Source organism: Fusarium subglutinans (genome assembly GCF_013396075.1).
Source record: "Fusarium subglutinans strain NRRL 66333 chromosome Unknown NRRL66333_c0000153, whole genome shotgun sequence".
Lineage (NCBI taxonomy): Eukaryota > Fungi > Ascomycota > Sordariomycetes > Hypocreales > Nectriaceae > Fusarium > Fusarium subglutinans.
The window spans coordinates 1-16,571 of NW_023502216.1; the positions used below are offsets into that span (position 1 = coordinate 1).

A 16,571-nucleotide genomic window follows, 5' to 3' on the forward strand; every position below is an offset into this window, starting at 1 on the left:
ACTAACTTAATAATATTAACTTAATAAAGCTTTGCTTTTTAAAAGATAATTAATATTTAAATTATATTAGATTTTAAAGATATTTAGATATACCTTTTAAGGCTAACTTATAAACTTAAAAAAAAAAAAAATATTCTTTACTTTTATATACTAAGGGCTAAAGCTTTTTTTAACTACTAATAACTTTATTTGTATACTAGGTAGAGGACTTATAATAGTCTTTATAAGAAATATATAAGCTATACTATAATAGTAGAAGCTTAGATAAGGAAGAAGAGAACCAAGCACATCCTCCTCTTAACATGTATAAGGTTAAACTCTGGAAAGAATCATTGCTTTATTTACATATCTGTCATGATATGCTCGATAATCAGACGGCCTTAAGTGGAAGTGGTCACTACGAGCATGACTGGAAGTTTATTACCCATATCAATAAGGCTCTGGATTCATAAAACAAACAAGTATTGCATACTGCCTCTTTAATTCTGGAGAGATTAAATATAGTTCTAGCGGAGAGAATACACATCCCTCCTTCTTTCATTGGATTGTAGTGATTATAGAGACCAAGATAATGGCATACCTCTTTTTTAAACTTGAATTTTGGACCTTGCAGTTAACCGTCTTATCCAGGATTTCCACTAACACGGAAGTTTGACCCAATCTGGACACACCGATACCACCGAGGGCCTCGGGTATACCCAAATAGCGTACGCACATAGATCATGAACTCATGATCAATTGATAGTTGAACCATTCCCATCAATCCTACCATTTTTTTAAATACAGCATATCGAAGAATCGTCTCAATCAGCAATGGCTCACGATCTATTGCCAGGCTTTACTAGCCAATTTATTGAGACCTCGGATGGTGTTTCCATTTTTGTCCGCGCCAAGATCGACTCAGCAAAACCCCCTCTTCTCCTCCTCCATGGTTTTCCTCAGACACACGTCGAGTATCACCGTATCGTACCCTTTCTACTCCCTCACTTCAGTATTATCCTTTTAGATCTACGTGGATATGGCCTGTCAGCTATCGTTCCCAGCACCAACGGATCCGGCTATTCCAAACGGCTGATGGCCAACGATTGCATCTCCGTCATGTCCCAGCTAGGATACGACAAGTTCCTCCTAGTTGGACACGATCGCGGTGCCAGAGTGGCGTACCGCCTCGCGTTTGATCATCCCGAGGCAGTTTCAAAACTTGTTGTAATCGACATTATCCCAACTGCAGCCATGTTTCAAGGCTTTGGGAATGTGACGGCTGGGTTGAAAGCCTACCACTGGCTATTTCTCGCTCAGCCAGACCCATTTCCCGAAACAATGATTCAGGGCGCGGATAATGGCAAGCACTACTTGGAACATACCCTAGCAAGTTGGACGAAGAAAAAGACACTTGAGGACTTTGACGAGAGGGCATTGGACGAGTACAGAAAGGCGTATTGCAGCAAAGAAAATATCCATAGTACCTGTGAGGACTACAGACCTGGAGCGTTCCTGGACAAGGCCTACGACGAAAAAGATCTTGAGGAGGGAAATAAGATACAGGCTCCCATGCTGGCGATCTGGGGCGACGCGGGTGTATCTGCCGAGTCTTTGCAAAACAAGTCAGAAGGTCCCCTTGAAATCTGGCAGAAGTATGCTCAGAATGTGCGTGGTAGAGCGTTGGAGTGCGGACACTTTATTCCTGAAGAGGATCCAGAAGGTCTAGCGGAAGCACTGATACCATTCCTTCTACAAGACTAGCCAACGAACTTTGTATCTTATCCTTCCTTCTTGATTTAATGATGAATTAAGAACGCAAAGGAATGAACTCTATTCAAGTGTCGAACCTCTTCTATCGGCCTCCCCACCCAACGAGTTCCTCGTGGCACCGCTCCCATCCGTCAAAATACGGAAACCTATAATCGCCTCCAAGTTTCGACTTCGCTGATCTTGCGAGATATTCTAGAATCATGTTTCCCCATAACCAAGTCAACGCGCCCTCACCCGGGTGTGTACCATCTTCATACCAGCTCCCCATTAGACTAACGATACGACCCCATTCAAAGACCTCATGTCCATACTGCTCTGCCAAAGCGCGTCCAAGACGGTCCATCTCAACTACCATGATATCTCCTGAGCCAGTCTTTTGGTGATACGTTAGACTTCGCCACATCATAGGCGTGTCTGGAAATTCTCTGATGAGCATCTCTGCATACTTCTTCGTACGAGCTAAGAAGAAATGCAGTTCGTCCCAGACCATTTTCCTGTGTCTCCCGTTCAGGGTGACGTTCTGTCCTTCGTGGAGCTTTTGTCCGCCGACTTGGAAGCCTCTCTGGTCCCAGAGCCCATTCTGCCAGAGTATCAGATCGGGCCTGCCATTGGGGCCACGGATATCTCGCTCATGTGGTTGCCAAAGCTCTTCCCAGCGTCTCTCAAATGGGATGATGCGCATCTGCTTGTACCAAAACCATTCGGGCCTGTAGGTAAAACCGCCTGCGGAGTGGAAGGCAGTGAATGTCAGGTTGAATGCGGGGATGTGGCAGACACCCATGGGCCACTGCTCTATCTCGTGAAGCTTGGGGAATTCCATGTCGTGGCCGAACTCATGGCAGACATACCTGGCTGCTCGCCTGTCGATAGAGTCGCCGAATGATACGACTCGACGGCCCCAGAGCCAGCCGAACTCAGCATCGTTTCTCATCCTGTGATAATCTTCTGATGTTGCGTTGGTGATATGCGCCATGGCTTCCTTTCGACGCTTATTCTCCTTTACTGCCAGCTTCATCCATTCTATAGGTATATCCGATCCTGTAAAGAATGTCCGCGGGACGTCTGTATCGTTGAAGATGAGGTCTCCTCCCGTGTGAGGATACTCTGCAGTTTCGGGATCCTCAGAGTTGAGAAACTTGTCTGTGAATGGCATCCATCGCGTCTCTCTGTATCTCTCTGTTTCTGCTGGTACATAGAGATAGCCCGGACGGCGATAGGGGTCTTTGCAGTTACCGAACTTTCCGTCTTTGGGATCGGCCTCTGCTGTAGTTTGTGGAGCCGAACTGTTGGTCACGAGTGGTTAATAACATCTGGTGCCATTTGTATAAGTTTGCACTTACTCGCTGCAAAACTCTGCGGCTTTCGCATGGGCGTAGTCCAAAGGCGACTTGATTGAGTCGGTGTAAAATGCAAAAAGAAGGAAAAAGAGAAAGACAATGCCTGTCGACAGAAACCACAGCTTGTATGCTGGACCCGCAGTAGCCACCGCCATTTTAACGGATAATGTGCTCTTACGAGAGGAAAAGGCGGACAAGCCTCAAGATTATAAGGACAGGGCATCAGTTCAAATAGCCGAATGATCAACGCAAGGGACGAAACAACCTTCTTTTTAGAGCCGGGTATTGGAATGGGGATAAGCAGGGCTGAACCAGTATTTCCAGCCACCAACGCCACTAGACCGATAACCCAATAATTCTACTACGAAAGGGAAGCTGTGTCTTTGGATTGATAATTATACTGGCCGAGGGAGACATGAGAAATGCGCCACCAGTATTCGCCTGAAACAGTCAATTTACCCCTTGAGAAACGGTATCGCTTGTGATCTGCGACCCCTTGCAGCCGCCTTTGACCCTGAGAGTATAGATACACGCTAATTGGTCGTGCTAGGAATGCAAGTCCCTTGTGGCTTATAGAGGGGTCGATGGCCCTTTTGGTCGAGATGGATAATGATGTTTTAATTCCGACTCTGCAATTGAAATACAATATTCTTTCAAGGGGATGAAATAAAGCTCAGGACCTCTATCCTAGGCGTCGAAAAGCCTTAGGTAAACTTAATATGATTTAGTGTAATTTAGTGTAATTTAGAGGACCTTAGACTAAGTATTTTTAACACCTTAGTTTAATGTCAGAAGTCTTCTTACACCCTGAGGTCTATGTAGAAAAGACAGACAAATACCTCTAGTAACCGTCGCTTTAATGATTATCTACTTCCGTGATACACGTAAGCGACCCAAGGAGCAGGCCTCTCATTCTCATCCTCGTCCAACGGCACAATATCCCTTGCCGATCTCCCGTCACTCAACCCATCTTTGAATGCATTCTCACGATCTTTGACGTTGACAATCGATGCATCAACATCCCTTTTAACCGCCCGCATATTCGCATCAGTCACCCAATTATCACGTATCTTCCGAACAGCTTTATGCAGCCCTCGACACACAGATCCATCCTCCATGCCAGAATCTTTCAGCTCTTGATAGACTGTCTCCGCAACATCAACGCAAGCCTCATCGCCGACCTCCCAGAGCGTTCCGACCACGTGCCGAAAGCCAGCTAGTCGGCATGCGCTAATCAAATGCAGGCTCTCATCCAAAAGGCGTTTATCTTTGATCTGGCTTGTCCCGCAAGCTGAGAGATATGCCAGGAACGGTGGATTGTCGCGCAGCTTGAGATTCAATAGGTCAGATACTGCCAAAGACTGTGTTTGCCAGTCTTCAAGACGTAGTTGACTCTTCAGTGGGTTTGTGTCGTCAGTCTCGCCGTGACCAGCAAAGTGGAAGATGTCACAGTCCTTCAACTCCGCCAGTACGTCCTGAGTTTCTCGTTTTGGCTCCACGGTACGGAGCTCCATTGACTCGCACATCTTTCGTACAATCGAGACCTCTTTGGGGGCATGAGGTAGGCTGGAACTACCGGGCGTTCTCTGCATAGCGACCAAAATCGCCTTGGCAGAAGAGCTTCGCTTATCCTTCGCCGCTCCCTCTAAAATGGCGTTCAGCGATGAGCTATAAGACGACATGACTCTGTCTATGACGGTGTGGCCATTTTTCTTTTGGTGATAGCCAGCTGCGTGCAGTGGAAAGCGACTTAATGCTCCCGTAGGTATCCAGCATATCTGGGGCCATTCACTAGAAGGCATCTCCGTGTAACCCAGATGTTCAAGAATAGGTCCCATGATAGTATCCCAAAGCCATTCCATGGTGTTTAGACTTCCCAAGTTTCCGTCGCGGAGTCTCCGTTCCAGCTCTTCTACAGATAAGTCAGGCAGGGGCATGGCCTCAACGACGTGTTTAATAATGAAAGCATCACAACGAAAGCTGACATTAATAATCACCATTGGGCCGTTCCTCGTGAACCCTGTGAAGCCTGTGTTGTCTGGTTTTAAACGGGTGCTGAAGTTGTCCATGAAGTCGTCGACAATTTTGCTCGCTTCTAACCTCCTAGTAAGTTCCGCTGTGCCTGACGTCAGCTCATCGGAAGAAAGACCTGGTAGCTGTACAGGATTCTCAAGTCGCCCTATACTGCTCAGAAGCGTCTCCTTATACGCCGGCTTCAAGTCCGCAAATTTCCGACTGTCAAAATCAAGACGAAGATCATATAAAAGGTCCGCGGCGACTCCACGACCTCTTTCTAATAGAGCCAGACTAGCACCCTCAGCTTTGCCGGCTTGGAGCGAAAAGGCGGCGGCGAAAGATGCAAGGCCACTGATTCTTGAAAGAAGAGATTGGGCTTCTGACCATCGTAGATAACGGGGTGTGTAGGCAGGGATAAGTTCGAGCGCGTACTCCGCAATCTTCAAGCCCTTCTCCCAGTTCTCGAGAGTTTTGTACGATTCCATCAATCGCTGCGCAAGGACTAAACTGTCGGATATGTTTGCAGCTGGCATGAAGACCCAAAAGTCGCTCTCATCGGCATCGATGGCCTTGAGAAGATCGTCCTGACATTTCGTAACCTTGTACTTGGTCGTGTAGCACAGTCCCAGTAGGCCTGCGATATCGACCACTTGGAAGGCCTCCTGTGCCTCAACATCCACAGCATCCTGTGCGTAGCGAATGGCTTCATTGATATCGTCGAGGGTACCACCGTTATGATGCTTCGCGAGATAGCAGTTTGCCAAACTTTGTAGCACCTGGACGACATCTGAGACTTCCAGCTCCGTTCGAGCTAGCTGGAGAGCCTTCTCCGAATTGGATATTGCAACCTTCATGTCCTCCGGCGCCTTTGTCAGCTCAAATCGGATTAGATAAGCACTGCCGAGCCAAGGAAGGGTGATATACTCCGGTAGAGGGGATTTGAGATATAGCTCGATCGCAGCGTCAATGTCTTTGACGTCGTTCCTAGTAATCATGAACTTGAAACGGTAGGCACTGGCTAGCCCTGGAACAAGTTCCTTGTCATTGAGATGTTGTTCTTTCGCTTGCTCGAGTAGCTTGATGGATTCTTGTAAATCACCCTCGTCCCTAAATACTCTGTAGGAGACAAGCTTAGAGCACCCAAGATGACGTAACCATTTTGCACACTCAATCTGACTCTCTCCTGCCAGATGAAGACATTCCTGGTGTACTTCCAATGCCATCTTCAGATCATCGAGTTTGTAGTTGTAGAAAAGCTTGTCGGAATATAAATTGCCGAGACGACCGAGAACATCAGGGCGCAGAGGATCTTCCGAAGAGAGGTGACTGATCATTTCTCGGAATTTTGAGATGGCCATATCCAGGTGACGAAGGCGATCCTTTTGGTCCTCTTCCCCACAGTCGGAGGCTATCGACCTCTTGTAGTACTCTTCGTAACACCTCGCAACGAGGTGGAGCCGTGCGGAATGCGTGATATGACCATCCTGAATAAAGGCGAGTGCCGAATTCGCAGCCTCCAAAGCCAGGGAGAGGTAGTTCTCATCGTTTGACTCTTTGTAATATCTGAAACATTGCTCCGCGACGGCAAACAGACGAGGGTGGCAGTCCCGCTTTTCTGGGAGTAAGGCACATACACGTCTTTCGTTGATGAGCGTGAAAGAGCCTTTCGTGTTAGTGCCAAGATGAACCATGTAAGCCCCATCAGGAGAGCTTTGAACCCAGTTGTAATATTCATCGTTTCTCTTCAGCTTCTCTCCACATCTACGAGCCTCTTGATGAAGTTCTTCAGACTGTTCAAGATCGCTCGAAATACCCTCTCTGAGATACTTGTGCTGTAAGCAGAATGATAGCTGGTCCGATGCCAGGTACCGATTAGCACAGTCCGGGAGTGTTTCGCCAAAGGTCAGGTTGTAAGCCTCAACTCCGCAATCGATCGCCAGATTGAGATCAGAGGATCTTCCCGTCTTTGTAAATCGTCTGTGAATGGCCATACATAGGACTGAAAGATAGAATGGTCTACCAGGATGGTCTTCCAGCGACAGCTCCACAGCTTTCCTGGCTGCCGTGACCATCTCTTCTAGCTCGGAGGCGTCATTTGAAGTTGAAAGACTGCACTCTGAGCAGAGTACAAGACAGCACAACTGCCAAGACAGGTCGGGGCTGTCTGGTGAAACAAGGCCCAGACTCTCTCTGGCATATCCCATTGCTAGATCGTTCTCGCCCGTTCCCAAGAGCATCAATGCCATGCTACTAAGGTACTGTGACCTAAGCTCCGGAGTGTATGGAATGGCCTCCAAGTGTTCATATAGCTTATTAGAAAGCTGGTACGATTTCTCGATGTCGAGAATATACGGAATATAGACGCGGTCCCCTCTGAAGCACCAGATGGACCGGCCGTCAACATTCCTCGTTTCTCTTTCCATGGCCATCGCCTCTTTGAGGTGTTCTCGATCGCCCGTTGCGACGTATAGCTCACCGAGCAGTGACGTGAGATTAGCATGAGAAAGATAACGAGTGAACTGGCCAGGTTCTAGATCTTGCCTCTCCAGCTCAACGGCTTCTTCTAGAGCAGACAGCGTCGGCGTCCGCAAGTACTGCTCGTGCAAGGCTATTGCAAGTCTATGACGAATGATGCAATGGGAATTGGGGTATCTGTTTGGGAGTGAACTCTCAGCAAGTCTTGCCAGCTCAACTGCCAAGTCTATATGCGTAACTTCACCGGTCATGCGGTACTTCCAGAGAAGGCACTCTACCAACTTGCTCAGAGGCTTAGTAGGAGATTGTGACATGGTGGATTCCCTCATCTTTTGTAACAGGTCGATGATGTGATCGACATTGGATTCTGTCTTGTTGATGCGACACTGCTGGTAGGTCACTTCGCCGAAATTGTTCAAGGCCAGCGCGTAGTTTGGGTCATCTGCTTTCGCCGTGCTGAAGATCTTTGTCACAATGGCGACAGCTTCATCGAGGTCGACAGTATCTCCTGTTCGCTCGTGCTGGAAACAAAGGCAATGCGCCAGCTGCAAGGAATACCGCCTCTGGTCTTCTGAATCTGTTTCTGACTCCTCAATTAACTGCCGAAAAATGGCTTTTGCCTGCAAAAGTAGGGGCTGTAGAAAGCTGAATTCGGAGTATAACTGCATTAGTCGGCTGCCCAAACTGCTCCGCAATGCTTGACTGGGCACCAGTTCGACCATTTGTCTCATAATTTTCACAACGTCTTGAAGATCGCCACCCATTCCCCTTACTTCGTATCGTTCATACTGCCGTAGACATAGTTCGTGAAGAGAATCCATTCGGCTCGTTCCAAATAATTTGATGCATGCAGGCCACTCGATGGCTTCGGCAAAGTGTGCTTGACGTGCTGTAGCCTCAGTTCTGTAGACCCAATCGCTTGCCAGCATGCTGAACAGCGTGGCTTTTGACTTGGGACCCGGAGTAAAGAGTATCTTTGCCACGGTCGCTGCTGAGGCCATCGAGTCATCAAGATCGGTCATGTCACCAGTCTGCTGATAACGAAGATACAACAGACCACTCCTAAACCTGTGACACCTGACACTGAGTGACTCCAGGCCTCCACGTTCCGAATCTATTGCTCTTTTGGAGTCCTTGACGCTCTCGTTCATATGTTCCATCATTCCACTTAAACAGTAGAGGCAGTAGAAAGCTTCAGCACGATACTGTAGAACTGTCTTCTTTCTGTCGCCTAGACACTCTAACAACATTTCATCACAGATGTCTATGGCTTCGAGTACATCATACTGGTCCCAGGTAGCAGGAATCCGCATAATAAGGGCCTCTATGAGGTTTTCTGATGGACCAAAGTTGATATCGTTGGAGACAGTTCTGCAGATCTCGATAGCTTTATCAACGTCTTCGATTGCTTTGCTCAGTGAATATCGATGAAGAATAATTGAACCGAAGTGGTCCAGCCATTCACCCCGAAGGGGAAAGTCATCGGGGATGAGCTCAAACGCAGCATGTGATTTGTTGATGCCCTCGTCTATGTCTGTGAAGGCTGAACCCAGATCTGATTGCTCAAAGGATTCATCCCAACGACCAAAGCTGAGCATGTCACTAGTGTATGGAGGTCCCTGTGCGGGGGGTAGATAGATCTGCTGTTTTGCGGCTTTGATGCAATAGTCCATGTCCCAGACAGCTTTTTTGCGGCGAAACCTTAGACAAAGCATGTCTCCCAGGACTAGCAGACACTTTGCATGTTGAAAGCCAGTGCAGATGTACTCCAGAGCCTTTCGTTCCAACTCGATTGCATCATCCAAGGACTCTTCTGTTCCAAAGCGTAGATAGTGCTGCAAAGTGAGCCTTGAAAGCTCACAAAACATTCTTCTCTCATGAAGATGTGTTGGTGTCGAGGCGAGATTATCTCTTCGTGATTGGATCTCTTCATTCAGCCACTCGTCGGTCGTGGCAGGGTCAAACCAGTCTACGGCCTGACTATGTGTGTCATCCGGAGCAAGCTCTACTCTAGGAAGGTACTTGAAGAATGAATCATGAGCTCTATCCTGCGTTTTCATCCCTTCCATGTTTGCTATCTCGCCGTTGTTGCCTATTCGTAGCTCACATGAGTAAGATGCGGGGTAATTTTGCATAACGCACAAGGCTGAATGAAGAAGAATACGGTGGACGTTATAGAACTGGAGATATATGAACAGGAAACTTGTTTTCTCTGCAAGGTAAAAATGTATCGCTGTTAAAGAATCGGGATGAATCGTGTGAAGAGATAATTCGGTTATAATGTGTCCCACTGCCAAGGCCACTCAGCCGCACGCGTGCTTGTTGCTGAAATCGTGGACAGAGCTACATTGTAGTCTAATTGTTCCAGCGACCATAGCCGACAAAGACATCTACGGGTATATATAGCTAGCGAAGCATTCGACGCGAATCACATTATTAATGGACAATTGATTGCCATGGAGTCGGCGTAGGGTAGATCAGTCTGCTTCCCAGCATTGTGATAGTATTTCTTATCAGCGGTAGAGGCGCTAAGATAAGACGCTGCCAGTAAAAATGGATGAGAGACGCGTGAAGTTGGGGAAGCAACTTAACCTACAGTGATTACTTGGGCGTCAAGGGGATGCAATAAAACTTAGAACCTCTGACCTTAGGGGCGAAAAGCCTTAGGTAAATTTAGTATAATTTCTTATAATTTAGAAAATCTTAGACTAAGTATTTTTAGTGCCTTAATTTAATGTTAAAAGTCTTCTTGCACCTCAGGAGACATCTTTTCTTTATACACTTGAGCATGAGGTAACAATGCCTTGGAAATCACTCTTGGCAATTCGAATACCACCATGTCTCTTCTCGCTATATCGAGGAGAGTCAATGCGCAACTCTAATAAGCTTAGCTGTACAGCGCAAAACTCTGAAATGAAATAAACTGGGTTCAATACTAAGCGTATGCTAGCCCTCCTTCTATAGGCCTGTAACAAGACTAGTAGGCCAATCCTGACAATACACCCTTCGTATTTGCATACAAGACATCGATACGTGTTCCAGATACTGTCTGGACAACAAGTGATCGAGTTTGTTGGCAAGAACCAGGGCCAACCTCTTCAAACACAGGCCAGGTGGGCGTCACTGCTGCCACGATTTTGGTGAAGTCCACATTCGACCTTCTGAGATCATTTGACTGTCCAATCCACCAAATTGAGCACTGACTAGCTCCCATTGAATAAGCCGCAATTCCTGTCCCTCCCAGGACTGACTGAGCCACAGTAACAGGTCGCTCAATGTTGCGAGATTGAAGGAACATTTGGATGCCATTCTTGGGTGTCGTCCAAAAGACCGCAATCTCCTGTGAGCTTACCAAGGCCGAAGACAATGTTGCATTTGTAGATGCACTGCCAGACTGGGCAACTGTGGATTGGGAAATGACGCCCGAACTAGTAGTGCCAGCGTCTGACCAAGTGGAACTGACAATTCCACCCTCCGGAGTAACAAAGTAGAGGTAGGCAGTACTGCCAATGACCTGCGCAGTCAGTTGGGCAGAAGGGCTTGCCGTCCCAGCGGGAAGTGCTTCTGAGACGGGCTGCCAACCCGAGCCATTAATCCATCTGCAGCAACTGATGCCACCGTTTGGACCGACCCAGAAAAGGATCATTCCAGTATCACCCTCTAGTAAGACACTTGTCATGGAGCCTCCGTTGACTGTTGAAGCTACCCCAGCCTGGTTGAAGGGAAACCTTTCACCAGCTCCGGTGCCAGGGGGCGCCCATCCTGTGCCGGTATTGACTAGTCCATCAATAGCCCCAGCTGCCGTGATCCACCAAAACTGTTGGTTCGCAGAGTTGGCATACGCGGAAGCAAGGCAAGATCCTGTATTAGAAACGGTCGACGCACCGGCTAATTGCAGCGGATCCATTTCCGAACTTGTAAAGACGGACTGAGCTGTCTCAATAGATCCTGTGGGGGTTGTCCACCAGACATGCATATTGCTTGTTCCTGATACGTGGAGACTCGTCATCGTACACTCAGGGGCCACGAGAGGTAAACTATTCAATGAAAATGATGACATGAGAGTGGTCGTCGGGATGTGAAAAGTGGTATTCACAGGAGTAGCCCATAGACCGGGTGTAATGGGTGTGCATTGGATAGCGACCCTTGCGCCCGGAGTGAACAGATTGTTAGCTTGGGCCATGGTGAAAGTGGCAGTAACACTAGGCTTTTCAACCTTGACTGGGGGAAGGGTTTGTCCCGCAACGGTCAGAGTGACTTCTTGCGCGCTTACATCCAGTCCTGCAATCCATGTCCAGGTCACTTCGACGGATCCGAGGGAAGTAAAAGTGGCGGCTGGGGCGCTAGTGAAAGGCGGCGTGTTGATTGTGGGAATCTGCCAGGGATCGCTAGGAGAGCTCGTATCAAATAATGCTGGGTCGAAACCAGCCACGATGATCTGTCCCCCCTGAGACGCCAGAGTCTTTGGTAGTCCCGTCATAAAGGTTCCCTTATTTGTTGCTTCAAACGCGACGGGCCCATTACCAAGAAAGGTTGGCGTCGTAGATGAGCTTGTAATCATATTGACTTTTAGGCCTGTTGCCGTGTATTGTGCACCGCTGGGTAGGTAATGGTGAGATACAACTGCTCGCTACCCACGTCATAGTAGGTTGCTGAGTCAATCGTGGGGGTTGGGATGTCCGTGTTAAGGTCTGGGCTCGGCATTGTGTTTAGATATATGGAGTAAAACCACGATATGTTTTATGATTCCGTTTGGCTGATAGTAGCAAATAAATGGTGAACACTGGTTGAGAAGCTCACGTTGTTACATTTCTTTCGATGTTGCAGGGTGCGACACCGACTTTATCAAGAGTCGGGGCCGGAAACTTGCTTCACCAGTGGTTTCATAATCTATCGCTCACATGTTCAATAATTCAGTGTCTTCAGCCACGAATCGACGTCTCCTGCATTATCACATAGCTATTGGAACGCTAGCCTCACTATCGAGTTCTCGACTCTTGTCGATGTCTCAATTTCTATGGATGGCTTACCGGGACTCTCCCGATTACGCACTAAAGCGGAACGTGACCAATGAGAATCTGCTGGTGCGGAATTTCAGCTGCGCCTTCAACCGCCGCCATAATCTCTAGACGAGAGCTGGCCATCATCGCTAATCATGGTAAGTCTTGCTTCGAGCTGCAGAGATGTTCTCCAGTGTTCATGAAGGCGTAGACGCTACTGCTGAGATACAGATCCAGTCCATTAAATATTGGGCCTTGCTGCCTAGGCCTGTACATGCGGGCGACAACACTGCCCCAACCCGCTGTAGTGGGTGGGCTCATGTTGGCAATATTTACATCTCCAATGTTCTACGTGTTTTTACATTTTCAGAACGGATCAATCGCCTACCGCGACGGATTACGAATAGGTTTTGCTTAATTGAGCGGAATAACCATGTCATGAGAAAAATAAGGACCGTCGGAGTTCCGACCTGCCTATTTTTGCTAATCGCTCACCTGCGCAAAGACGCATGTCAAGGCCCCGCACCGCAGGCTACGCTGATGCTGATATGAATGGGCTGACATATTAGGCTTCAACCTCATTCACCTCATCGGCCTTAAGGTATAATAAGGACCAGAAGTCAGACTGAGTGTGCCAAGACAGCTGTTCATTCAATAATACTTATGGCTTTTACTACTATGACATCGCAAGACTCGCCTGCTAGTTTCGGAGTCATCGGCGCCAAGCCGCCAGTACTCTCGACTTCATCATCACCATATTCCATCATCTTTGAATGGACAGCACTACTCCCATTAGTCATTTATCTATCCACCAGTCGACTACCGCATCGATTAGTCGGCCAGACCGCATTGTCTGGCTATGTCCCCGTCGCACTATTCCCTCGCTTGGGAGTCATAGCAACTATAGCCGATTTCCTTCAACAAGGCCAAGAGTTCTTGGATCGTGCATCTTCTGGTAATGACCTTCGTAGGAAGGTCTGGGACGTCAACTGGGGAAGCATATTCCCCTGCGCCAACGGAGCGGTAGCCGCTATGCTCAGCGCTTACGCGCTTCGCAAAGTCAATGTTCAAAGGGTACCGGAAGAAGTGGAACAGATCCCTGGGTCAAAAGAAGGCTTCAAGCCTCTCAAACCCAGTAGCCCGTTTCGTCGCTATCAAAAGCTCCACATACTGCGCTTTACCGAGACAACGAAAGAGATAAGCCGTGCCCGATGTCTTTGGTCCGGTCTCCCTACCATCTTCGAGTTTCTTCTTCCCTTGGGGCTTCTCGGGGTCAGCATTGTCTGCTTTCTTTGCGGGCTCTACGGAACGGGTGTCGCAATGGTACTCGCCGTTCTCCTACGCATAAGTAGACACCTTATGGTTATCGAGCGACCAGATGGCTACCTCAAAAACAATGAGGCTGGTCTCCCAGGCTGTATGTTGGTGGCTCTGAATGAGAATGCTTCGACATGGTATCTATACATCGGTTCGCGTGGAATCATCGATACCATGCTTAACAAGACCATGGTACAATCGGTGCACTCCCCGCTGGGAATATGGCATGCTTACGCCCTACGAGCTTTGGAGGCGTTACAAATCCTCGTCATGACCTATGTCGCCGCTCAAAAAGGCTGGGATGGAGTTGCACTTCTATCGCTTGTTGTTGTTTCGTCTATGCTTGACTCTATAGCCTATAGTGATGATCGTTTAGCGTCACAATGGCTCGAGCGAGAAGGCGTAAATGTCGACGCGACTACTCTCCAGTTTAGTGGTCGAACACCGATGATTGGAACGATCCAGACTTTGGGTAACCAAAGATCGACTTCGTGGATGGACGGAATCATTGCTCCCTCAACTCGCCGTGATGCATGGCTTCGGAGGCTTTCATCTGATGGGAAAGAAGACGCTTTTGAGAAGGAAGTTAGTCTTGCTGACGAGGATTGGATCTATCTGAACGAGAGACTGACTCTTGCGGCTCGAGATATGATTCCACCCGATATCAGAGCTGAGTCGAGCCCATAAGATCAGCCTAAGATCGTCCAGCTCACACTTTAGTCACCGCTTTTTACATTCGACCAACTCGCAAAGCCCTCCTATTGGTATATCTCTTACTCAATACGATACCCTTTGTCTTTTTGCAGCCTCCTGGTTCCCATCTGAAGATCTCAGTATTATATGTCGGCCCCTAACTAGCACCCATTGGCTAAACGAAAGTCTCAACACGTATTCTCTCAATGACAGGTTGCGCGCTTGAAACCCTGCCCTTCTTCGTGGGGGCTTGGGAAGGATGTTCGTAGAGATAGACAGATTATCGATTTTAGTCATGCTGACTAACGGATATGTTGAATCTGATGGGCGAGTTCGATGGATATGACTTGCCAATGCATTGTACATGGCGTTGCCCACAGAGTCATTCATTGGATCTCCAAGCCGTTGCCATGGCAGTGCATCCCTCCGCAAGGTACCGACATATGGGAAGCAGCTTTCTGTGAGGCTAATGATCACATCCAGCTGTAATTTGGTGCCCGCTTCTTCAAGCTCAATGTTAAGGAAGACAACACTTTTCGGCTCAATAGAAAGCTGTGTCGTTTTAAACCCGTTAGCAACTGGCCCATCCATGAGATTCCCGAAAGGCTGTATTCCGCGGTTTATGGAAGACTGTCCGAAGGTGGCGACATATGTTGCGACAATTTGGATTTGCTTGGGATATTCTATTACGAACGTAGCTGATGATGTGGCCGGCTCCAAATAGTTATCGGCCCGAATAAAAAGAGGCTCGCGACGTCGTTCTTCATACCAATCCGCGAGGTCAAGTTGGCCCATACAGAGCTCATGAATGCGTGTTCGATAGTAGACGTCGGCGACAGCGTCGTGGGTGAGATGTATCCCGGTCTCTTTGTCCTCGGCATCGGAGGCGGACCCAATTCTGCAGTTCAGACGCACAATTACGCCTTCGGGATTGCTTCGCTGTCTCCAGTACTTGGGAGTGATTTCCAGGCCTCTGTTCGTCATGGAGTATGCATTGCCGTATTGTCCTGCTGTAACCTTCGAAGCGTCCCAAAAGTCCTTTACTGAGCGAGCAAGTATCCCAACTCCTGGCTTGGGATCTGGCTGGGAGCTTTTCCAGGCAAACACTGAGTCGTCGTGGTAGACATGAATGAGCTGTCGCTGCAGTCTGTTGAAAGCCTGCCTGCCACCTTCACCATAGATGAGAGGAAGGCTGATCCCAAAGAGACCCAACAATGAGTATGACTCGTCTTCTTCCACCGTCGTTTCCCGGCCAGAAGCCCAAGAGAATCTCATCGCTGTAGAGCAAGACGCAAATTCCGTTGGATTGAAGGCATTCAAGTGGCGTGCTTCAATATTACTAGCCTTCTCAATCTCAGGAGCCCAGCTTTCTCGAGTACCCATATGGCGCCACTCACGGTCGACAAAAATCAGGTAGTGGGGAGCGAGAAGTTCTTGGAGCGTCCAGCCTCTGGTGAACCATTTAGCACCGATGAATTCATTCTTGGCGGCTGTTCGAAGACTGTTCATGCTGGAGTCAAGACCCGTATCCTCCGGAAGAGAGAGGATCTGGCTGCTCATCGAAAAATCGACGTCGCTCAAATGAGCATAACAGACGCCGGCATTTTGGTACCATCGAAACATGGCATTGATAGCTTCTTGAGTATCAGCTGGGTTAGTCTTGTCGATGCAGCAGGTATCCATCCAAGCCCAGTCCCATCCATCTTTAAAAGCCCGGTCGCAATAATCTTTCAACTTTGACCAACCCTTCTGCTTGTACACATTGTTCTTTATATCCCCTGTTCTTCTTTTCATGTCTTGGTATGTAATTTCATCTTTGGATGATATCCATGTGTGGGACAGAATGGCATAGGAGGGAAATGGAATAGGGACATCGCTGGCTTCGAATAGTTCGTGGGATTTGGTGTGCAGCAGCCTCATGACAATGCGCTACTTTAGTCGGGGATCAAGATTGTTAGTGTGCCATACTACTTAGAAAAGC

The 16,571-nt window shown here is 48.1% G+C and overlaps 6 protein-coding genes across 6 annotated transcripts; 2 read left to right on the forward strand and 4 right to left on the reverse strand.

Annotated features, from left to right (window-relative positions):
- Nucleotides 1–813: 813 nt before the first annotated feature.
- On the forward strand, nt 814–1,743 carry FSUBG_9668 (haloacetate dehalogenase H-1; the record flags this gene model as incomplete). Its single annotated transcript, XM_036688205.1, has 1 exon — nt 814–1,743. One exon carries the CDS (start codon nt 814–816, stop codon nt 1,741–1,743), a length of 930 nt encoding a protein of 309 aa, XP_036534801.1.
- Nucleotides 1,744–1,834: 91 nt separating this feature from the next.
- Nucleotides 1,835–3,244, reverse strand: FSUBG_9669 (uncharacterized protein; the record flags this gene model as incomplete). Its single annotated transcript, XM_036688206.1, has 2 exons — nt 1,835–3,035; nt 3,093–3,244. 2 exons carry the CDS (start codon nt 3,242–3,244, stop codon nt 1,835–1,837), a joined length of 1,353 nt encoding a protein of 450 aa, XP_036534802.1.
- Nucleotides 3,245–3,952: 708 nt separating this feature from the next.
- On the reverse strand, nt 3,953–9,649 carry FSUBG_9670 (TPR domain protein; the record flags this gene model as incomplete). The annotated part of the gene is made up of 1 exon (XM_036688208.1): nt 3,953–9,649. One exon carries the CDS (start codon nt 9,647–9,649, stop codon nt 3,953–3,955), a length of 5,697 nt encoding a protein of 1,898 aa, XP_036534803.1.
- Nucleotides 9,650–10,557: 908 nt separating this feature from the next.
- Nucleotides 10,558–12,141, reverse strand: FSUBG_9671 (fucose-specific lectin; the record flags this gene model as incomplete). The annotated part of the gene is made up of 1 exon (XM_036688209.1): nt 10,558–12,141. The coding sequence occupies one exon, from the start codon at nt 12,139–12,141 to the stop codon at nt 10,558–10,560; it is 1,584 nt and encodes a 527-aa protein (XP_036534804.1).
- A 1,117-nt stretch (nt 12,142–13,258) lies between these two features.
- On the forward strand, nt 13,259–14,584 carry FSUBG_9672 (uncharacterized protein; the record flags this gene model as incomplete). The annotated part of the gene is made up of 1 exon (XM_036688210.1): nt 13,259–14,584. One exon carries the CDS (start codon nt 13,259–13,261, stop codon nt 14,582–14,584), a length of 1,326 nt encoding a protein of 441 aa, XP_036534805.1.
- A 209-nt stretch (nt 14,585–14,793) lies between these two features.
- FSUBG_9673 (beta transducin) lies at nt 14,794–16,510 on the reverse strand (the record flags this gene model as incomplete). Its single annotated transcript, XM_036688211.1, has 2 exons — nt 14,794–14,839; nt 14,898–16,510. The coding sequence occupies 2 exons, from the start codon at nt 16,508–16,510 to the stop codon at nt 14,794–14,796; spliced, it is 1,659 nt and encodes a 552-aa protein (XP_036534806.1).
- Between the last annotated feature and the right edge of the window lie 61 nt (nt 16,511–16,571).